This window comes from Oncorhynchus mykiss, chromosome 2, assembly GCF_013265735.2.
Source record: "Oncorhynchus mykiss isolate Arlee chromosome 2, USDA_OmykA_1.1, whole genome shotgun sequence".
NCBI classification, from domain to species: domain Eukaryota; kingdom Metazoa; phylum Chordata; class Actinopteri; order Salmoniformes; family Salmonidae; genus Oncorhynchus; species Oncorhynchus mykiss.
Window position 1 is genome coordinate 89,577,487 of NC_048566.1, and position 24,361 is coordinate 89,601,847.

The window sequence follows — 24,361 nt, forward strand, 5'->3', positions numbered from 1 at the left end:
GGCTTATTGTGGTTTTATTGATCCCGGCAACACAGAACCAAAATGTCCCAGCTATTTGTCTGTCCACTAGAGATTACGGTCTTATACAAAATGAACAGCAGTCAGAGACCGTTATCTTTTTGTCAATACGACTTTACAACTGGAAAATGTTGACTTACCGTAAGCAAACACATCCTAAATATCAATTGAAATTGCAGTTATAAAAAATCTTAATTATGTGCACTTCATCGCTATATTGTCACATACAAAATCAAATTTTTCACTAATATATTTATCATGAAAGTTCTATTTAAAAAAAGACCCCATATTGTCCATTTAACATTTAATTGTACAAATACCTACACATACAGTATATGACCTATTCAGATTGAACAGTGTAGGAAGTTGTCAAGAAATGCAGCAAACACACAGAGCCATGTTCTTCCTGTGGCAGAGCAGGACATGGCCATTTTTGACTGTGTTTACACAGGCAGCTCAATTCTGATCTTTTGACATTTATTGGTCTTTTGACCAATCAGATCGAATCTTTTTCAATAATTGGGCAAATATCAGAATTGGGCTGCCAGTATAAACGCAGACAATGTCTCTGAACTGGAGGTCATCTGGCATACCAGTAGACCCATCCTTAGGCTTGAACAGGAGTCCCCAGTGAAACCTAAGCTGGACCTGAGCACCATATTACTGGAGCTATTTCCTTGTTCCTGCTAGTTGTCAATAGTCCAGAGGTGCCTGACCGCAGCAGAAAGAGTTCCATAGACTATTTGAGTCTCAATAGAATCACAACCTTCTCACATCTCGCTTGCCCAATAAACATTGCCATTGGCACATGATATTCCCAAGCATAAAGAGTCCTCCTTCAGTGTTTTGTGTAGATAGGACCTGGAGATGAGCACCGGGGTTGTTGAACATCTTATCTCAAGGGCCCCTCTGTTCCTCCTGACCTAGTCCAGAGGCTCCTGTTTGATCCGGATAGTGGTGGTGGTGCCGATGGACTGACCCCTGTGGAGCTCGCGACACAAGACGTACTCGCTGAACTGGGAGGAGTCAACTCCGCCACCACACGACGCCCTCATGCTGAAGCCCTTCTGGAACAACCTCTCCAGAACCTACAGGGAGCACAGGACAGACAGACAGACAGGAGCTTTAGACATTTGACATTAGTTCATCCAAACTATTTGTATAGCACTTTCAATACAGGTAACAAGAGGGTTCACTGCATAAAATAAAAGTACAAACCAAGAAACAAATACAGGAGGAAGGACAATTCAAATCATTGCAATCATACATTACAAGTATCTTTATAAACGTGTGTCTTGAATAGGGATTTAAAAACAGGCACTGAATCTATAAGCCTGATCTCCTCTGGAAGACCATTCCAAAGTTCAGGGGCCCTAATTGCAAATGCCTGGTCTCCTTTCATTTTCAACCTAGACTTTGGAATGGTCAACAGTGCCCTGCCAGAGGATCTCAGGCTGCACAGTTATGGTGCGGAGTATGCTATTGTTTGTTATACCCTCTTCCTTATACGTATGACGGATTTGACCTAGAACTACACAGCACCTGAACTTAGTTCAGCCGACAGCACTCAAAGATAAGCTTTGAGTTTAGAACTGGTTCTGCAAAGTGACTGGAGTGAGTCTCTCTGCCATGTTACTGAGATTAATTTGAGTCTTCAGCATTACTGGATGACCTGATCTGCTCTGCAGTGTAACATAACAGAGTTGACCTGGAAGGAACCACATAACAGAGTTGACCTGGAAGGAACCACATCATAACAGAGTTGACCTGAAAGACACCACATAACAGAGTTGACCTGGGAGGAACCACATCATAACAGAGTTGACCTGGAAGGAACCACAACATAACAGAGTTGACCTGGAAGGAACCACATCATAACAGAGTTGACCTGAAAGACACCACATAACAGAGTTGACCTGGAAGGAACCACATAACAGAGTTGACCTGGAAGGAACCACATAACAGAGTTGACCTGGAAGGAACCACATCATAACAGAGTTGACCTGGAAGGAACCACATCATAACAGAGTTGACAGCGCTGACCTATGGAACTACATTACCGCCCATACCTGAACTGAGTTGAGCCTGCAGTAGCCGTTGAGCGGAAAACGGATAACATGTGTGGGGTCCTGGTTCCAGCCGGCGTTCACCGAGTTACACATGACGTCTCCGGTCTCGGGGAAGATCTCCTCAATGAGCACCTTCTCCCCGCTGAGGGCAATTCTCTCACCCAGGTCGGGGGTCACTCGGACCACCAGGCACTCGCAAGGCCGGCTCTTCTGGCCCTCCCGCTCTGTCAGCCAGCGCTCCAGCTCGCGGACCATGGGTGTCAGCTGGTAGTAGCGAGCCTCCTCGTATAGCTGGGGGAAGTCCTGCCATAGTAGAAACAAACACATACAGTTGAAGCAAGGATACATACTGTACACACAACACACACGTGCACACATGCGCAAGAAAGCATAGACGCACCGACAAACACACACACTAATGTTCATTAACCAACTGGCATGGGCACAGCCTGGATGTCTGCTAGATGTGGTTATTTGTCAGCCAACTGCTTTGTCATAGTCCGGATAGATAAACGTGTTTAACTTGATAACAACAAAGGATTTAACTAATAGACTGCCTGGAATCAAAGCTAATTTAACGATAATACACACACAGGGTTTGAATTTCAGGATACCCAGAGGTGTTGGGCACTATTGTAATATGTAGTGCATTCAAAGTATTAAACATATCAGTAACACTTTACTTGAAGAGAACCTGAAGACGGCAAAACACAATTTCAACTCACACATCCGCGTCCTCAGAGCATGCGCAGACCTGCTGGCTGGTGTGTTTACAGACATATTCAATCCATCCTTATCCCAGTCTGCTGTTCCCACATGCTTCATGATGGCCACCATTGTTCCTGTTCCCAAGAAAGCTAAGGTAACTGAGCTAAATGACTACCACCCCGTAGCACTCACTTCCATCATCATGAAGTGCTTTGAGAGACTAGTCAAGGACCATATCACCTCCACCATACCTGACACCCTAGACCCACTCCAATTTGCCCAATCGGTCCACAGACGACGCAATCGCAATCACACTGCCCTAACCCATCTGGACAAGAGGAATACCTATGTAAGAATGCTGTTCATCGATTACAGCTCAGCATTTAACACCATAGTACCCTCCAAACTCATCATTAAGCTCAAGACCCTGGGTCTCGACCCGCCCTGTGCAACTGGACCCTGGACTTCCTGACGGGCCGCCCCCAGGTGGTGAGGGTAGGTAACAACATCCCCAACCCGCTGATCCTCAACACTGGGGCCCCACAAGGGTGCGTTCTCAGCCCTCTCCTGTACTCCCTGTTCACCCACGACTGCGTGGCCATGCACGCCTCCAACTCAATCATCAAGTTTGCAGACGACACTACAGTGCTAGGCTTGATTACCAACAACGACGAGACGGCCTACAGGGAGGAGGTGAGGGCCATCGGAGTGTGGTGTCAGGAAAATAACCTCACACTCAATGTCAACAAAACAAAGGAAATGATCGTGGACTTCAGGAAACAGCAGAGGGAGCAGCCTCCTTTCCACATCGACGGGACAGTAGTGGAGCGGGTGGAAAGTTTTAAGTTCCTCGGCGTACACATCACGGACAAACTGAAATGGTCCAACCACACAGACAGCATGGTGAAGAAGGCGCAGCAACGCCTCTTCAACCTCAATTCAGCTTGTCACCAAAAACACTCACAAACTCCACCCACAACCGTAAGGCTCTCCAGAGGGTAGTGAGGTCTGCACAACGCATCACTGGGGCAAAAAGGTCATCAAGGACAACAACCACCCGAACCACTACCTGTTCACCCCGCTATCATCCAGAAGGCGAGGTCAGTACAGGTGCATCAAAGCGGGGACCGAGAGACTGAAAAACAGCTTCTATTTCAAGGCCATCAGACTGTTAAACAGCCATCACTAACATTGAGTGGCTGCTGCCAACATACTGACTCAACTCTAGCCACTTTAATAATGGAAGAATTTATGTATTAAATGTATCACTAGCCACTTTAAACAATGCCACTTTATATAATGTTTACATACCATACATTACTCATCTCATATGTGTATACTGTACTCTATACCATCTACTGCATCTTGCCTATGCCATCACTCATTCATATATTTTTATGTACATATTCTTATTCATTCCTTTACACTTGTGTGTATAAGGTAGTTTTTGTGAAATTGTTAGGTAAGATTACTTGTTAGGTATTACTGCACGGTCGGAACTAGAAGCACAAGCATTTCGCTACACTCGCATTAACATCTGCTAACCATGTGTATGTGACAAATAAAATTTGATTTGATTTAAAGTACATACGTATTTCCTTCTGTTGAATGTATGTGATGGATTCATTTATACCAAATGTTTATCTCCACACAGAAAACATAACTGTACATCTCACCCCCCCTGTCTTTTCCCCTTGCATGCTCAATATTATGATACTATTGCAGCACACACGCACACACGCATGGCAAGCGGTACCGATGCACCAAGTCTGGAACCAACAGGACCCTGAACAGCTTCTACCCCCCCAGCCATAAGACTGCTAAATAGTTAGTTAAATTGTTAACCAATAGCTACCCGGACTATCTGCATTGACCCTTTTTGCACTAATCTCTTTTGACTCATCACATTTGATTTGACACACACACACACACACACACACACACACACACACACACACACACACACACACACACACACACACACACACACACACACACACACACACACACACACACACACACACACACACACACACACACACACACACACTTCTGTTCATAACTACTGCGTGAGAGATAAAGAGAGAGCTGCTTATTTTTCTCTCTACATTTGCTCCAAACTGCTTCTGACATCAGCCATACACAGAGCTGCTACCCCCTCAGGCTCCTCTCTGTATCAAAGCCTGCCTCCTTAGCTCCCCTCCGTTCGTAGGCTTGAAGCGAGGGATAGATGTGTTTTATAAAAGAAGGCTCTATCTGCAGGGCACTTTAGTCATCCTGGGCAAAGCACAGAATAACACAGCTACACTAACTACAGAGAGAGAGAGAGATGAGTGAGATGCCAGATACACAACCACACACACATATGTAAGCACTCTTGCGCGCGTGTACACACGCAAGCACGCACGCACGCACACACACACACACACACACACATCAATTTAGCAAAATACACAGTGTCCCTGCTTCCAGCCATGCAGAATCGACCCCTGTAGGGGCCCAGGGCGAAATGGAGACCTGATTAAAGTGTCAGAAAGCTACAGAGTTTACACACACTGAGCGCTTATAGAGGTACACAGTGATAGAATGAAGATAAAGATGTGTTTCTGGGCACAGCAGGATAATTGTATGACTTTACAGTCATGTTTGCATTTGCCTAACCATCCTGAAATCTCTGTGAGAGATTCTATGTTTGTAATTGTTTGTATGTGTGGAAATGAGGTGCCTCTGGTTCAGAGACTGTGTTAGCCCGCTGAACAACAGCCTAGTCATTAGCTCAAAGAAATAACAAGTCTTCATGGCTATTGCAAGTTACCTTATTACGCGAGCATAGTTCAACCAAACCACCTTTGTTAGACATACAGTACATAGTGTCATGTATTTTGTAACTCTTTGAGATGTGAGCTGGAAGAGAGCTGTCCTGTAGTGTGTACTGTACCTTGAAGTCCTCTGGGAGCAGTAGTTTGCAGGTCCTGAGGAAGCTGAGAATGTATCTGAATATGTCTCCATCCCTGTCGATGAAGTAGTGCTGCTTCAAACTGTCCAGTACAATGGGCTCTGTTCCATTAAACAGACGACTGATTCTGGAGAACAGAAAAAGTCAATGGTTGAGAGCTCTAAATTCATACTTTGAATCAAGTAGTACTTGAAGTATGTTTAGAGAACCGTAAAACTTGTTTCTAGTGTTTGATCATTATTTACATTGTAGGCAGGAAGTGGGCTACAACTGCATGTTGTTTATTCTAGTATAGAAAATACTAAGGGTTTACTACAACTTCTAAATCACATACTCATAATGGGTTATTTACATTTGTCCTCTCTCTCTCCCTCTCCCACTCCAGAAATCGATGCCAACTGATTTCTATAAGCCCAGTTACTCATCTTTCTACTTCTCTCCTCTCTGCCTGAGGTGGTCCTCTACTCTTCCAGCAGGAGTGTCACCTCACAGCTCCAGGCTGCTCAGCCTTCTCTCTCTCTGCCTTCTCCACTCTTTCTTTGTCCTCCAAAAAGCAATTCAAATCTACCCTTTATTTTCTCTCCAGCATTTTCTCTCTCTTTTTTGCAAGATCTCTCAAAAATTATCATGGATACCAAAGTTATTGTTTCAACATGATGTTGTGTGGATTTCTATAAGTATTCTAGTAATGTATCAGTCATAATGCAGTGTCAGTATGAAGCTGTCTATGAACTTGTTGTATCGTTCAATAATATGTTATTTCTCATGAAAAAATATGGTGCCATTTGCATCCCGTATTTGTATTTGTATTTATTATGGATCCCCATTAGCTGCCAAAGCAGCAGCTACTCTTCCTGGGGTTTATTATGGATCCCCATTAGCTGCCAAAGCAGCAGATACTCTTCCTGGGGTTTATTATGGATCCCCATTAGCTGCCAAAGCAGCAGCTACTCTTCCTGGGGTTTATTATGGATCCCCATTAGCTGCCAAAGCAGCAGCTACTCTTCCTGGGGTTTATTATGGATCCCCATTAGCTGCCAAAGCAGCAGCTACTCTTCCTGGGGTTTATTATGGATCCCCATTAGCTGTTGCCAAAGCAGCAGATACTCTTCCTGGGGTTTATTATGGATCCCCATTAGCTGCCAAGGCAGCAGCTACTCTTCCTGGGGTTTATTATGGATCCCCATTAGCTGCCAAAGCAGCAGCTACTCTTCCTGGGGTTTATTATGGATCCCCATTAGCTGCCAAAGCAGCAGCTACTCTTCTTGGGGTTTATTATGGATGCCCTTAGGCTGCCAAAGCAGCAGCTACTCTTCCTGGGGTTTATTATGGATCCCCCATTAGCTGCCAAAGCAGCAGATACTCTTCCTGGGGTCCAGCAAAATTAAGGCAGTTTAATTGCCTTACCTAGACTCTGGGTATTGAGTGAGAGCCTGGCGGTGCCAGCTGCATCCTGTAATGGCCTTACCTAGACTCTGGGTATTTAGTGAGAGCCTGGCGGTGCCAGATGCATCCTGTAATGGCCTTACCTAGACTCTGGGTATTTAGTGAGAGTCCCCAGGCTGCTGGTGTACATGTGTCCTCCCACATCAATGTGGACCGGGGCATTGGCTTTAGTCAGCTGGGCAGGTGATGGGATGCCCTGGGCATTCATTGGAGAAACTGGAGAACGACTCATAGACATCCTGGACATACTCCTTCCCTCCTATAGCAACACATGGAAACAGATAGTCTTTGTATTAGAAGTGTGTACTGTATCTGCCCTGAGAGTAGTAAAGTGAAAAATAGTGAGATGTCTCATTTTCATTAAAGGCCCAGTGCAGTCAAAAACATGATTTGACTGTGTTTTATATATATTTCCACCTGATGAGGTTGAAATAATACTGTTAAATTGTGAAAATGATGCTAATGCCCTTTTAGTGTAAGAGCTGCTTGAAAATACTGCTTAAAATTCCAGCCTGTTTTAGTGGGATGGAGTTTTGTCCTGGCTGGTGACAACACCATGCAGTAAATTAGTTAATAGACCAATAAGAAAGACCGTTCCAAACCTCTCTGCCAATAACAGCTAGTTTTCAGTTTTCCCCTCCCCACTCAGACCACTCCCAGACAGTCCTAGTAAAACTATTGCTTGAGAAATTGCTCTTTGCTAAGAAGCTATTTTTGTTTCTATCTTTACCATTTTAATTTAAAACAATCGCAGTAAGGTACCTCATCGTTACCTAGAAATGCTTTGATATTAAGATAAAAACGGCTGCATTGGACCTTTAAAGTTGGGCGACTGATGAAGTAATGACATGAAGTAGTAGCAAATGAGGTGCAAGACTGTACACTAGTTTAGACTATAGTAGGGCTAGCAGCCAATCAAACTGTTTCAGAGATACAATAAGCATGAACGTTCCCCAATTAACATGAATACAATATTCATGGGCTGCAGACAGTAGTTGAAGTTTCCCACATTGAGGGAACAGAGGACATTCAAGACCCCAGGGCACTGGGCAAAGTGCAGCTTCTGGACAAATTGAAACAACCATCCCCCCACCAAGTCTCTCCATTGTACAGAGGTTCTTTGAACCATAAAGGTGAACAGGAGGTGGACTTCATTCAGTGTTTTGCCAGGGGCAAGATGCCTGGGGCTGCTGAGCAGAACATACTGAGTCCTCATTTCCAGGGTGTTATCTCCTCTGCTTAGCCAGAAACCAGTATTATAAGAAATCGATTTAAAAAGAAAAACATTTCATGTTATAAAACCAAAAGGAAACTACATACATTTCACCCATATTTTCCCCATATTCTGAGATGTAATATTCCTTACTGTATCCATATTATTTCACACATGAATTCAATCAAGAACACATGTATTGAATAGAAAGATAAACGAATAGCCTATAATAACGTTCTAAAAGCAAGTTTGGGCTTGATATACTCTAGCCTATTCCCCCAAACCCTCTCTCTTCTGACAGCACGGCAATAAACTAGGAATAACAATTTTAGGATGTAATTGGGGATTATATCAGTAACTGAAGTTTGCGTTCTCCTGCATTTCGGTAAAATATAACAAATTAGTCACAATCCACTGGTATCCAAATAGGGCTACCGCCGGTTCACTTTTCTTGGTGTGTGGAGTCCAAACGTTTGAAAACGTTGTGGTTTAATCACGGAAAATATTCACCAACGCAATGATTTTATAGAGTAGCTGTGTCTTTAAGATTCTACTGTAGTGTCAGACAGACTACATGTTCTCCACCAAATAAAACTACAAATGAAACATATTGCGTCCTTACCTGGGAGGACACGGATACAGAAGACATAGGAATCTCTTCTCCCTTCCGATTTTATCTCTGTTTATGTCAGTTGTGTCGTCGTTTGCTTTATATCCGTCTTTGTCCGAGCCTTGCTTTTTCTGATATGATGAATCCGTTGAGTTTTATGAGAAGAAAGCCAGTCCGTCTCTAAATAAAAGGAGGGCTAGTAGAATTCTTGCCCTGGGCTATTCAAACGCCCGAAGGGCAAGGATTAGTTTACAATAGAGCAGCTTTTTATCTATCGTCTCAACTCGTTTCAAGATGAAAATGAGATCCCCTGTTTCTTATTTCACATGTCTATTTGATTTTAAGATTTTACCAAATATATCGTGGTTTATTTCCAACGGAGAGCGGTCTGGTCTGCTGCACGGGTAACGGTGTTCGGTTCAATCTTGCTCCGTATCAGATTAGTGTCATAATTCACTCAACGGATTTACCAGTGTTAATAACTGGCAGTGTGTATTAAAAAAACATAAATGTAACTTGTTGATACAATGTCTACTAAAGGAGGCTACGGTCAATATCAATTAAACTATAAAATGATAGGTTCCGCTCAGATACGTCGCGCAGATCTTCTCTGTCCTGTAGTATTCTCTTCTCTGGCCCCAATCAGAGGTGTCATGCCCATAGGGGGTAATGGGGCACGTGCCCCCTCAAATTTGTCCTGTTTAAAAATTAATAAAATAATAATTATATATATATATATACACATATACACATATACACACATATATATATATATATATATATATATATATATATACCCCGCGCCCGGGTATGGGCGAGGGGACGGTCTAAAATTATACTGTTACACACACACACACACACACATGAAAACACATATATATACACACACATATAAATATATAAGATGTGTTTGTTTCTCTGTAATACTACTAGTCACCTATCAATTTTAGGAAGTTGGCTTTAGCCCACATAGGTTCCCAACTTAATTACTATTTACCAAGAAGCCATTTCAGGCTCTCAATCAAATTAGAGTAACTAGCTTGTCTAACTATCTTAGCTGGCATGCCTGCTCACATGGTAGACTTTAGAAAAGCAAGCAATAACTAAATGTACTGAATAAGACTAATTTCTTTCAATCCTTTACTCAGATTTGAGCAGAGAAGCATATTTATTTTCTTCTTAAAAAGAACCACCAGTGAGGAGGATTCACAGTTCAATAGGTATGCTTAGATATGCAGAATTTTTTTATTTTTTTAAACTTAGAATTAACCACACTCATTACGGCTCTAGATTGCAGGAAAAGCTGTTTCAGGTGTTTGAAAAATGAACAATTGTCCAACTTCTGGACCGGACCACCACCCGGTTATTCTCACGTACTTTGTGCCCCATTCGATTTTCTGAGTGCATGACGCCCCTGTCCCCAATAGCTAATATTCTAACATCAAACATCCCCCTGGCATTGAAGCCAAATTACATCTATCGTCATGCATTATGCCATTGCAAAAGGCCCCCTTTCAGGTGCCTCCGGTCAAATGCACCATTTCAATTATTGTGCACTGTTAGATGGAGATGTTTGCCCCCAGCACTTGCAGGCAGATCCGTTTTACTCCTCAAACACAAGCTCAGTTTGGTACGCTATTGGTAACAAAATATAGGCCAATTTTAAATCTGTTGTAATCCATCAAAATTGGTCACAGCATGATCGATCCATATGGTCACCACTTTGTGTTCCATTGCACACAGCATTGCACAGAGAAATTCAAAATGTTTGATTATTTGTGTACTTGTTTGACATTTCACTGCATTGCTATGAGCTAATAACATAAGCGTTTCGCTGCACCCACTATAACATCTGCTAAACTGTGTACACAACCAATAAACTGATTTGATTTAGATTTGAACAGCTGTGATGTCCCTTTTTGCATGCTTAGAATATTAATACAATTGAGAAAAAATATCTAAACGTATGGGAAATTGCTATACAGTATCAGTAACAAGTTTGGACACCTACTCATTCCAGGTGTTTTCTACTATTTTCAACATTGTAGAATAATAGTGAAGACATCTGAACTATGAAATAACACATATGGAATCATGTAGTAACCAAAAAGGGTAGTCACCCTTTGCATTGATGACAGCTTTTCACACTCTTGGCAATTTCTCAACCAGCTTCATGAGGTAGTCACCTGGAATGCATTTCAATTAACGGGTACCTTGCTAAAAGTTCATTTGTGTAATTTCTTTCTTTCTTAATGCGTTTGAGCCAATCAGTTCTGTTTTGACAATATAGGGGTGGTATACAGAAGATAGCCCTAAGTTCATATTATGACAAGAACAGCTCAAATAAGCAAAGAGAAACAACAGTCCATTACTTTAAGACATGAAGGTCCCTCAATCTGGAAAATTTCAAGAACTTTGAAAGTTTCTTCAAGTGCAGTCACAAAAACTATCAAGCACTATGAAGAAACTGGCTTTATGAGGACCTCCACAGGAAACGATGACTCAGAGTTACCTCTGCTGCAGAGGATAAGATCATTAGAGTTACCAGCCTCAGAAATTGCAGCCCAAATAAATGCTTCACAGAGTTCAAGTAACAGACACATCTCAACATCAACTGTTCAGAGGAGACTACGTGAATCAGCCCTTCATGGACGAATTGCTGCAAAGAAACCACGACTAAAAGACACCAATAATTAGAAGAAGACTTGCTTGGGCCAAGAAACACAGAAACAGTCCAAATGTGAGATTTTTGGTTCCAACCGCCGTGTCTTTGTGAGACACAGAGCAAGTGAACAGAGGATCTCCGCATGTGTGGTTCCCACCGTGAAGCATGGATGAGGAGGTGTGATGGTGCTTTGCTGGTGACACTGTCTGTGATTTATTTAGAATTCAAGGCACACTTAACCGGCATGGCTACCACAGCATTCTGCAGTGATACGTCATCCCATCTGGTTTGCGCTTAGTGTGGCTATAATTTGTTTTTCAACAGGACAATAACCCAACACACTTTCAGGCTGTGTAAGGGGCTATTTGATCAAGAAGAAAAGTGATGGAGTGCTGCATCAGATGACCTGGTCTCCACAATCACCCGACCTCAACCCAATTGAGATGGTTTGGGATGAGTTGGACCGCAGAGTGAAGGAAAAGCAGCCAACAATTGCTCAGCATATGTGTGAACTCCTTCAAGACTGTTTGAAAAGCATTCCTCATGAAGCTGGTTGAGAGAATGCCAAGAGTGTGCAAAGCTGTCACAATGGCAAAGGGTGGCTACTTTGAAGAATCTCAAATATAAAATATATTTGGATTTGTTTAACAAGTGTTTTAGTTACAACATGATTCCATATGTCTTATTTCATAGTGTTGATGTCTTCACTATTTTTCTACAATGTAGAAAATAGTAACAATAAAGAAAAACCCTTGAATGAGTGGATGTGTCCAAACTTTTGACTGGTACTGTATACAGCACAGATATACATTTCCCATATTTTTAGATTTATAATCAACTAGTTTTTCTCAATTGTATTAATATTCTAAGGATGCATGACAAAACATTTTGAGAGCACACAACAAAACAATATCTGAAAAATAATCATAGGCTAGCCTAACTGAACCATTTCAAGCATTGCCCAATGCATTTCCTCTCTTATGAAGCTATGGGTGAGAAGGATGGAATGGACATAAAATACATTGCTTTATTAATTTCCAATGTATTTTTTACATGAAAGTCATGTGTTCTCTTCATCGGTTTAATCAAACTAGGAAATAGAGCAATCCATACACACAACGTCTGTTCGACACCAAGACTCCAGTGTTAAATCCTGCTATTCCATTTGTTTTTGCCCCAGGGTGATGCTGTGCATGTGTCTTACTCTGCATTAGTGCAAACCAACAGAAGGTCTTGATTCTGTCTCTGTTCCAAATGGCACCCTATTCTCTATATAATGCACTACTTCTGACCAGATCCTATAGGGCTTTGATCAAATGTAGTGCACTAGATAGGGAATAGGGTGTCATTTGGGACATACAATTCTCTTTTTACTACTTAAAAGAAACCCTGCAGTTAGTTCAATTAGATGACGTATGAGAAAGATGTTGTGAATTTACAGATTTAAATAGCTGGCAAAGTCACCCCAGGCACTGGCAGTTCATTTTCTTAATTTATGAATTTTATGCTGAATGTCTGATGTGAGGATGTGGAAAGAGAAGAAACAGATCAGTTGTCTTCATGTCCTAAGAGCTGATGGCTCAAATGAAATATATCTTCTCATTTCCTATGCGCCAATACAAGGCAGCAGAGTGCCCCCCTCCAGACACTGGGGGGAGGGGGCCTGCAGCCCCCCAGGGCTAGGGGAGTGAGACACGGCTCTATTGTACACGGAACATTTTGAAAGGAATTTAAACTGTCATATTTCTGTCACTTCCTTAAACCAGATGTGGAAAAACAACAAATAAATGTTTTGTTGAAGTGGCTTGTTAATCAAGGTAATGGTGCTTGAAAACCCAAACAAAAATATACATTATATTGGCAGTGTTAAGGCTATGAGATTTAAATAATTTGTCATACAACACTTCTGCACAGACATGTAGAACAATTGTACATTAACTCTTTACACTTAGTGTCATCTGTACTGTAACGAGGCCCATACAATTACCCAGATAACCTCAAACATATGTTTCAATGTACATTACCAACAGATTCAAATATCATGAACCGTCAGATACATCTAGAAGGCCATATGTGATGAACCGAGATGCCACTCAACTCTATATATTTTCCCTGTCCCTTATTTTCTGTGTTTCCGTATTTTAGAAATATATTGTAACAAGTCTATTGCATGCAAAATACAAAACAAGTAGAAAGAGATATCTTGTTGATTGTTGAGAGGATGTTGTATGTAGGCTGTATGCCAGTAAACAAAAGTGCATTTGACAAAAAGTACATCAGTTTTAACACTATAAAAAGCGTTACGACTAAAAGCTGTATAACCACGGGGCCTCACGAGTGGCGCAGAGGTCTAAGGCACTGCATCGCAGTGCTTGAGGTGTTACTATAGAAACAGGTTCGATCCTAGGCTGTGTCACAGTCGGCCGTGACATGAGGCGGGGCACAATTGGTCGCCAGCTTGACGGTGTTTCCTCTGACACATTGGTGCGGCTGGCTTCCGAGTTAATCGAGCAGTGTGTCAAGAAGCAGTGCGGCTTGGCAGGGTCGTGTTTTGGAGGACACATGGCTCTCTACCTTCGCCTCTCCCGAGTCCGTAGGGAAGTTGCAGCGATGGGACAAGACTAACTACGAGTTAGATATGATGAATTTGAGAAGAAAAAAAATCTGTACAACCTATGCTCAAAGTAATCACATCAAATCATAATTGTAACCAGACATAAATAAGAAATACATCAGTGTCTGTAGTGCTTATTCAAGTCCCACAAGATTACAATCTCTTCCGTAGTGTTCATGTTAATATATCTCAAACGAATCATCTCAACCTGGCACTCCAGCCAGTACCTCGGTACAGAAAGGGCTTGGGGTAGTTAAACATCAGATAATCTGTGTAGTAAAGGTCATAGACCCTGTCTGTCCATGCTGTTCAAAGTATATCTGAGCAATGGTGGAAGAAGTCCTTTCTGCCTTGACGTTGGCAGGCACCCAATGCTCTGTAGCAGGAAGTTGGCCTCCTCCGTCATGTTCCCAAACTTCCCGATGAAGTCGTAGTGCAGCAGGCAGGGGCTGCAGAGCTGGCTGACCGGCGTCCAGTGTATGTCCATGCCCACGGGTTGCCTCACATCCAACAGGTACTGGACAAACTCCCTGAAGGTGACTCCATCGTCAGTCCTCAGGGCGGAGAGTGAGGCATTGGCCCGTTACCGTGAGATGATGGGCCGGCCGAACGCTGAGTGGTAGTACCAGTTGGGGCTCTCAAACTTATCGTGAAAGGCCGAAACCAGCCCCTCTAAGGGCTCCCATACGAAGAGGACCTTGGTGTAGGAGCAGAGGCGCTCTGCCACGCCCACATGGTCATAGGAGTCCAGTCGGCAGAGCTGGTTGGCAAAGTGGGCATCGTTGTGGGCGGTGCACCTCACAGTATTGCAGGCCTGACCTATTATTAATAAAAAAATATATTAATAGTTATCTGGGGCTGTATGCATCTAGCACCTCAGAGTAGGAGTTCTGACTTCAGACGTGTTCTGCCTTTTAGATCACAATTAATCAAATTACATGGATGGGGGACCTCTAGATCAGCCCTGAACATGAATTGCAATGAAATACAATTATATGTGTAAATCACGTACTGCAGTGACATGTACTGTAAAAACCTGAAGGCAGGACACAGGGTGTTCTGTGACACCAGACTGGTATTTGGAGCAGACTTCCCTCAGCAGGTGGCGGCCGGACACCTGGGTTTGGGCCATGCCCTGTAACCGATGGTACTCCACTAGGGGTTAGAGAACCGCTCTTTTGCAGCAGCTTCCTGTGGCGTTTGGTGACCAGTGACCTGGGACTCTCGGCTGGGTCTCCGGAGGTTGGAGTGACTGGGTGGGGCGGCCACTGTAATAATGGGGGCTGCCTGAGGCTAGGAATAAGGAAGCTGGGGTTAGAGGACATCTCTTCCCCTCGACATTTGATGAGGTATTCCTGATCGGGAGACTGTTTTGGTAGAGCACCCTGGATTAATGGGGTTTCCTCGGTAAGTTCAAACAAAAGATCAGGTCAGGTGGGTGAGTTACCGCCAATCTAATTTCCCAAAGTTATTTGTCTGCAAGTAATAATGCTAGAATAAAAAAATAAAAACATGGATAGATGGCAGCATTCGAGCAAAACTGAAAGTGTGAACCACCACATTTAACCACGGCAAGGTGACTGGGAACATGGGCGTGTACACTGAGTGTACATAATATTAAGGACACCTTCCTAATATTGATTTGCAACCCCCCTTTTCTCCAACAGTCTTGAACGAGTTCCCACATATGCTGAGCACTTGTTGGATGCTTTTCCTTCACTCTGCAGTCCAACTCATCCCAAATCATCTCAATTAGGTCAGGTGATTGGAGAGGCAAGGCCATCTGATGCAACACTCCATTACTCTCCTTTTTGGTCAAACAGCCCTTTACACAGCCTGGAGGTGTGATGGGACATTGTCCTGTTGAAAACCAAATTATAGTCCCACTAAGCGCAAACCAATCAATCAATCAAATGTATTTATAAAGCCCTTCTTACATCAGCTGATGTCACAAAGTGCTATACAGAAACCCAGCCTAAAACCCTAAACAGCAAGCAATGCAGGTGTAGAAGCACAGTGGCTAGGAAAAACCCTCTGGAAATGCCAGAACCTAGGAAGAAACCTAGAGAGGAACCAGGCTATGAGGGGTGGTCAGTCCTCTTTTGGCTGTGCCGGGTGGAGATTATAACAGAACATGGCCAAGATGTTCATAGATGACCAGCAGGGTCAAATAATAATAATCACAGTGGTTATTGAGGGTGCAACAGATCAGCATCTCAGGAGTAAATGTCAGTTGGCTTTTCATAGCCAATCATTCAGAGTATCTCTACCGCTCCTGCTGTCTCTAGAGAGTTGAAAACAGCAGGTCTGGGACAGGTAGCACGTCCAGTGAACAGGTCAGGGTTCCATGGAGCAGCAGCACGGCCAGATGGACTGGGGACAGCAAGAAGTCATCAGGCCAGGTAGTCCTGAGGCATGGTCCTTGGGCTCAGGTCCTCCGAGAGAGAGAGAGAGCGAGAGAAAGAAAGAGATAAAATTCACACAGGACGCCGGATAAGACAGGAGAAATACTCCAGATATAACAGACTGATGCACTATCGAGAGAATCCTGTTGGGCTGTATTTCCGCATGACAATTGCAGGGCTCTCCAGAGGGTAGTGGGTGTTACGCACGCCTCTATGAAAAGGGAACGCAACACCCTGCTACAACTAAACTCTCCGTGAAGTGAAAAAGGTGTGGACTGTAGGTGCGAGTAAGGATAACAGACAGAATGTGGTACCGTTTACAAGGACTTTATTCCTTTACACGATAATATGGGGAAAAGGGGCTGGACGGAACCAAAGCAAAGAAAGTAAATCTCAAAGCCCCCTCTCTCCTATCTTACCTGCCTAACCACTTTTACCTAATTTAGCACCACCTGGTGCCCTAACCAAAATACAGGGGGTGGTCCGCCCAGGTCTTACCTAGTGTGCCTAGACAGTGAATATACTACGGGTATATGTATGCCCGCGGGCCTCTTGCCTAAACACTCCCAAGGTGCCTTCCCCTTCCCCCCTGGGAACAAATGAAACAGAATATTAAACAATTTTACAAACAAACTAAGAAACAAAGGACATCAACTAAGCTCTACCTGAGCAACAAACTCACAGAACATACCACTTCCCAGCAATGAACTCCCAGCAAAATCAACCTCTAGCAAAATCTCTCTATCACAATCAATCACTCTGCAATGACCTCCCTACAAATCTCTCTCTCCTGAACAGAACACTGGCTTTTATATAGCTTCAGAATGAATGTGTAATTGGAGACAGCTGTGTCTTGACTTGGGGGCGGGGTCAGCTCTCCAATTAGCCCTGGAGTCAACCAATCAGCTGCTTGAGGGATTTCAGGAAGCCATTTCCTGAAATAAAACACATGCAAATACACAAACTACAACACATATTCTGGGGAACGTAACAGTGGGGTCAACCCAAATGCATCATCAGGGGCACACTGCCTGTCCTCCAGGACATCTACAGCACCTGGTATCACAGGAAGGCCAAGAAGATAGTCAAGGACTTTAGCCACCCGAGCCACAGCCTGTTCATCCTGCTACCATCTAAAAAGTACAGAACAGGTGCATCAAAGCTGGGACCGAGATACTGTAAACAGCTTCCATCTCCAGGCCATCAGACCGTTAAACACTCACCAATAGCCAGCCTCCGCCCAGTACTCTGACCTGAACTTTAGACACTGTCACTCTCCGACTATCACCTGGTACTCTACCCTGCACTTTTCTATGACTGTACATTGCATTTTAGTTACACTGCTTATACTCACCACATATTTATGGATATACTGGATTCTTCTGTCAGTCTAATATATCTACTGCTGTATATTCTTAGTATATTGTGTGTAAATACACAGATTGCATTTGGATTATACTGTTATAGTGCTTTTTGGGGCGTTAGCTCATTTAATTTGTGCCGACATTTCTTGATTTCTTCTTGTTTTTTTCCATTCTGATTATTTGTATACTTGATTAACATTTTACTGCATTGTTAGGAGCTAGTAATAAGCATTTCACTGTAATCCACCAACAAACTTTGATTTGATCTTTACAGAGGATGGATATAGTGGTTATGCCTCAAGAAACCAATAGATGGAGTCATTACATTATTTTCAGTGAACTGTGCTATCAGCAGCTCAGTGAGCTGAATGTAACCAGGCATCAGATCTGATCCAGTAATCTTACCTATTGAATTGGCCACCTTGTAGAAACCATGCACTTCGCACCTTGACAGAGAGAAAAAAAAGTTAGAGTTAGAGAGATTGATAGAATCCTACATTACGTCTTACCAAAAGTCCTTTGCTGGTAATCTCTAGCCGAGCTGAAATAGTTACCAAGAGTAGTGTGAGAGTAACAGAAAGATGAAGTGAGGTTACTGTCAACCACAAAGCACAACACCGCACCTAAACAACACTTAAATTACCATCCACCTATCACGGTTCATCAACACCTTCACTTACTGTACTGTTCTACTGTTGAGTTACGGAGAACAAATTATATTTTTTCCAATGCAGCCTTGCCAAGTGATATTCTTCCGACTGGGAAATGTGACAATGCATAATAGGAAAGAAATCATTACAGGAGTGGGGATGTCAAAAGTGCCTTTGTCATAACAAATCAGATTTATTTGAGCAGAACTGAAAATCAGCCTCAAACAAAGCAAGATTCATTACAGGGGAATACAAGAGTCACTACACAGTTGACAACAGTCATGGGATGCACAGAACAGTTTGAAATGTCTTTCACATTGTGATGATAAATTTGTCATAGAATAATTCATACATTATTTGCGGAAAAGACAGCCAAGAGAGAGGAAAACATCATTAGTCAGCATAATAGATGTTCAAGACATTACATGGATATTAAAAATATTGCTTGTGAGAAACACACAGTGTACAAAACATTAAGGAGACCTTCCTAATATTGAGTCCCCTCTTTTTGCCCTCAGAACAGCTTCAATTAGTCGGGGCATGGTATTGAAAGCATTCCACATGGATGCTGGCTCATGTTGACTCCAAAGCTTCCCACAGTTGGGTCAAGTTGGCTAGATGTCCTTTGGGCAGTGGACCATTCTTGATACACACGGGAAACCGTGTTGCAGTTCTTGACACAAACCGGTGCACCTGGCACCTACTACCACACACCATTCAAAAGGCACTTAAATTTTTGTCTTGGCCACTCACGCTATGAATGGCACGCAAACAATCCATGTCTCAATTGTCTCAAAGCTTAAAATTCCTTATTTAACCTGTCTCTTCCCCTTCATCTACACTGATTGAACTGGATTTAGCAAGTGACATCAATAAGGGATTATAACTTTTAACTGGATTCACTTGGTCTGTCTATGTCATGGAAAGAGCAGGTGTCCATAATGTTTAAACTAAGGGGTCTAGCCCAAACCATTATTCCTCCTCCACCAAAGTTTTACACTTGGCACTATGCATTGGGGCAGGTAGCGTTTTCCTGGCATTCGCCAAACCATGATTTGTCGATCGGACTGACAGATGGTGAAGCATGATTCATCACTCCAGAGAATGCGTTTCCATTGCTCCAGAGTCCAATGGCGGCAAGCTTTACGACACTCCAGCCGACGCTTGGCATTGCACATGGTGATCTTAGGCTTGTTTGCAGATACTAGGCCATAGAAACCCATTTAAAGAAGCTCCCGACAAATAGTTATTGTGCTGACGCTGCTTCCAGAGGAAGTTTGGAACTCGGTTGTGAGTGTTGCAACCGAGAACAGATGATTTTTACGCTCTACATGCTTCAGCAATCGAGGCTTCCGTTCTGTGAGCTTGTGTGGCCTACCACTTTGCGGCTGAGCCGTTGTTGCTCCTAGATCTTTCCACTTTACAATAACAGCACTTACAGTTGACTGGGGCAGATCTAGGAGACAAACTGACTTGTTGGAAAGGTGGCATCCTATGTCGGTGCCACGTTGAAAGTCACTGAGCTCTTCCGTAAGTGTTAGGTGTGTATAAGGGAGGCGAAGTCCGGTGCAGGAGATCAGAGTGAAATAAGTAGGCGCACTTTAATTCCGTTCCACAAATGACATAATGAAAAATCAACGTGCCAAAATAACACGGAAACAATAATAAAGTATAGCGCCAGACAAAACACCATCAAACAATAAACAATTGCACACAAAGACAAGTAGGGGAACAGAAAACTAAATACATTCAGTATGATTAGGGAATGAAAACCAGGTGTGTATGGAACAAGACAAAACAAATGGAAAGATGAAAAATGGAACGGCGGTGGCTAGAAAGCCGGTGACGTCGATCGCCGAACGCCTCCCGAACAAGGAGAGGAGTCGACTTCGGCGGAAGTTGTGACAGTAAGGCCATTCTATTGACAATGTTTGTCTGTGGAGATTGCATCGCTGTGTACTGCATTTTATACACCTGTCAGCAACGGGTGTGGCTGAGATAGCCGAATACACTAATTTGAAGGGTTGTCCACATACTTTTGTATATATAGTGCATTTTTCAGTCATAGTTATACAATATTCCATGGGTTATCGCTCGATAGCACTACAGACAGATACAAGAAAACACATCTAAATAAATGCAGGGCTGTTCCATTGCTCCACATAACAATGCCAGCCTTGCCTACTCTTTTATTGAGCACACCCAGCTAGCACAAAATGTTCTAAGATGTTTCTTAGAGTTTGGAGAGAACGTGGTTGTCCTATGGTTATTTTGCATACAACCTTCCCACAACTTTCTGGGAATGGTGCAGGTTGCTTGGTTTTGGAACATTCTCAGCACATATGAAACTTACACTGAATGTACAAAGCATGCTAAATTTGTTTAAAATTGCCAATTTGGGGAGGTCAGTGCTGGAGACAAGATGGCAGCCGAAGTTTCAAAGGGTCGGACAAAAATGTATCTGACAAGATTAAGGATAAATTACCTGCTGTGGCAGGTGTGGTGAAGGAAGAGGTTGAGCCTTATCCCAATGATAATAACGTTTATTCTGTCTCAGTTGATGTGAGATTTTGCAGAGAACAGATCCTTAGCTTTTGGTGGATCCATATGTGGTGTCAGGTTGGGTGGAGAAGAATTTGGGGACTGTTGAAATGTTGAAAGTAACTCGAAGTGGACTCTTCCGTCCAGAGGGAACAGGCACTCCGAACCACACGCCTAGGGACAAGAACTGTGTCTTGCTTTGCTCTTTGGAGCAGGGCACCATTGAAAGGAATGATAACTCGGGTGGTATTAAGTAGGGATGCACGATATAAATCAATGAAGATATCAGAATCGGACGATATTAGCTAAAAATGCCACCATCGACATTGGCCTGATGTCTAGATAAACGCTGATGTGCAAAACCGATGTCAAAGCTGACATGCATACCTATATAACGAAGGTAGGTGACATAATGACGCCATGTAAAATGTTGCGCTACACGTGCAACACAGCATTCCTAACCCAGCCCGCAATGTTTGCTGTGTGGATCGAGCAGTCAACAAGTCGAGCAGTCAATTGAAAGAGTAAGAACATTTCAGCGAGAAAACTCAAAGGTGAAAACCATTAACGCCAAGATAAAGGAATTCATTGCCCTTGACAATCAACCATTCTCTGTCATGGGTGATGTTGGCTTTTGCCGACTGGTCCAGCACCAGTACACACTACCAAGTGCACTATTTTTCAGAGGTTGCCCTACCAGAGTTACACAGTACTAGCGTCACTACTATTAGATTCACGACTGACATTTGGACCAGCGATATCAGCTCCATGTACATGCTGAGTCTGACAGCACAGTGGGTCGTTGAGGATTTCGTACTGAAGAAAGTTGTATTTCATGCTCATGAATGTGCTGGTTGTCATACTGCTGCTGACATTTCAACATGTTTGAAACTTGGAAACATGAACACACTAGCTAGCTCCATTCGAACAACTGACTGGAGAAATAAGCTCATCAACTGCGCCTGCAGCAGATATGATACCATTGAAACACCTGCTCAGCAAAATTACCGACACAGGCTGTGAATAAGCGATTCAGTGGCATTCTCTCTTTACTGTGTCGCCACCAAGACCGCTACTTTGATGCAGACAAGAAACAGGGTTTACATGAAATGTTACATACACAGCTGGATCAGATGGAAACGGACTCAGTGACAGTGCACACCAAGGAAGGCCACGGACAGACAGAGCTGAAACTTCACTGCTTGACATGTATGATGAAATCCTGGTTGAGAATGAAACGACTGAACAACAGTCAACAACAACAACAACAACAGCACAGCAGGTACGTCGACGAAATAGGTTTTGATTATGTTTTACTGGTAATGGGGACATACGTAAATGCCAACATTATAACTTTTTGGTCGGTGCGTGTGTGTGTATAACCTTTATTTAACTAGACAAGTCAGTTAAGAATAAATTATTATTTACAATGACAACCTACCCAGGCCAAACCCAGACGACGCTGGGCCAATTGTGCTCCGCCCTATGGGACTCCCAACCACGGCCGGATGTGATACAGCCAGGATTCGAACCAAGGACTGTAGTGACGCCTCTTGCACTGAGATGCAGTGCCTTAGACCGCTGCATCCATGTGTGTGTGTGTGTTAACTATTTAACTATACTAGAATGCTTAAAAGTCCACTAAAAAGTTAAATATCGGTATCGTTTTTCTTTTTTTTTGGCATGGGAAATATCAGATATCGGCCAAAAATGTAATATCGGTGCATCACTAGTATTAAGTGTTGAGGAGGAGCAACTGAAATTGAAGATTCCCGGTGTATGTGATGCCCACCGTTTGGTTCGACGCAGACCCGATGGAGAGCATGATGAAACAGAGAAGACACTGTCTGTCTTGCTGACTTTTGATGCGGAGTCTTTACCCAACAAAGTTGGAGTTGTACAGAAGGTGTCCTATGCTGAGGCAGAATCTTCCATTTCAGTTGCTCCTCCTCAACTACTAATGCCACCCAAGTTATTTTTGAGAGGTTTCAGAGATGGACTGACATCCTCTCGAGTCAAGTGTCCTAACTTTATTGCGTGAAGACACCTTTAATAGTCCTATCTGCTATGGTGGGTTTTAAATGATTGGTAGACACACGTTTGTTGTTGAGGTAGAACCTTCTCTATTCCAGAAACAATGGGGATAGGATTAGGGTAAAGGTTACCTAATGTGCTAAGTACTTGCAAAGTAGCAGTACATTCACTGCTAACAAGGGCTTAATAAACACTGTTAAAAGACCCACACGAGATAAATCATATACAATAGAACCCAGCCCAATTTAAACTACAGTCTGTAATCACCATTCTGCCTGCCCCTCATAACCCACGTTGAAACTTTGATTTGTATCTTCAAATAGAACAGACAAAATGTCACACAGACATAACACTGAACATTTAAAAACACAAGCTGCAAAGCAACAATGGATACATACCCACAGTGTACTGAATTAGCTGTATATAATGGACTAAACAACTATAGGCTACACTCAGACTCATGTTAATTACTGTGAATGCAGAAAACCACGATAGGGTAGGCAACTGCCACACCCCATGATCGGGTTTAGCCTTATTTATTACGTCATATAGAAGAGCGCCTTACAACTCGTTGCGGCTCTATTAACCAAAAACACATGGGAGAGTGCACGCACTCCTATCCTTTTCATATGCAGACCAAAATCCCGCTGATCATTTTCTTCTTTGGGATATTGCATTTGCACAATTTAGTGTGCATGCCGCCACCTACTGGATTCCAAAAAACTGTATTTTTGGTGGGGTATCTGAACTTTACTATTTATATTTTTAAAATGTTTTACCTTTACTTCACTACATTCCGAAATAAATTATGTGCTTTTTACTCCATACATTTCCCCTGAAGGCCTAAATTCCTCTCAATTTCAGAGGCAGTCGGGAGGACCAGGGATGTTCTCTTGATAATTGTGTGAATGGCGAACTCACTAAACACATGCTTCGTTTGTAAATATTGTCTGAGTGTTGGAGCTTGCCCCTGGTTATCCTTAGATAAAAAAAAATAAAAAAATGGTACTGTATGTGTAACAGTATAGCTTCCGTCCCTCTCCTCGCCCCAACCTGGGCTCGAACCAG

At 42.9% G+C, this 24,361-nt stretch overlaps 1 protein-coding gene across 1 annotated transcript; it reads right to left on the reverse strand.

Annotated features, from left to right (window-relative positions):
* Positions 1-307: 307 nt before the first annotated feature.
* On the reverse strand, positions 308-9,659 carry LOC110499327 (BTB/POZ domain-containing protein kctd15). The gene is made up of 5 exons (XM_021576411.2): positions 9,033-9,659; positions 7,281-7,456; positions 5,734-5,878; positions 2,088-2,390; positions 308-1,106 (listed from the first exon to the last, which is right to left on the reverse strand). The coding sequence occupies exons 1-5, from the start codon at positions 9,057-9,059 to the stop codon at positions 942-944; spliced, it is 816 nt and encodes a 271-aa protein (XP_021432086.1). The 5' UTR covers positions 9,060-9,659; the 3' UTR covers positions 308-941.
* Positions 9,660-24,361: the final 14,702 nt, after the last annotated feature.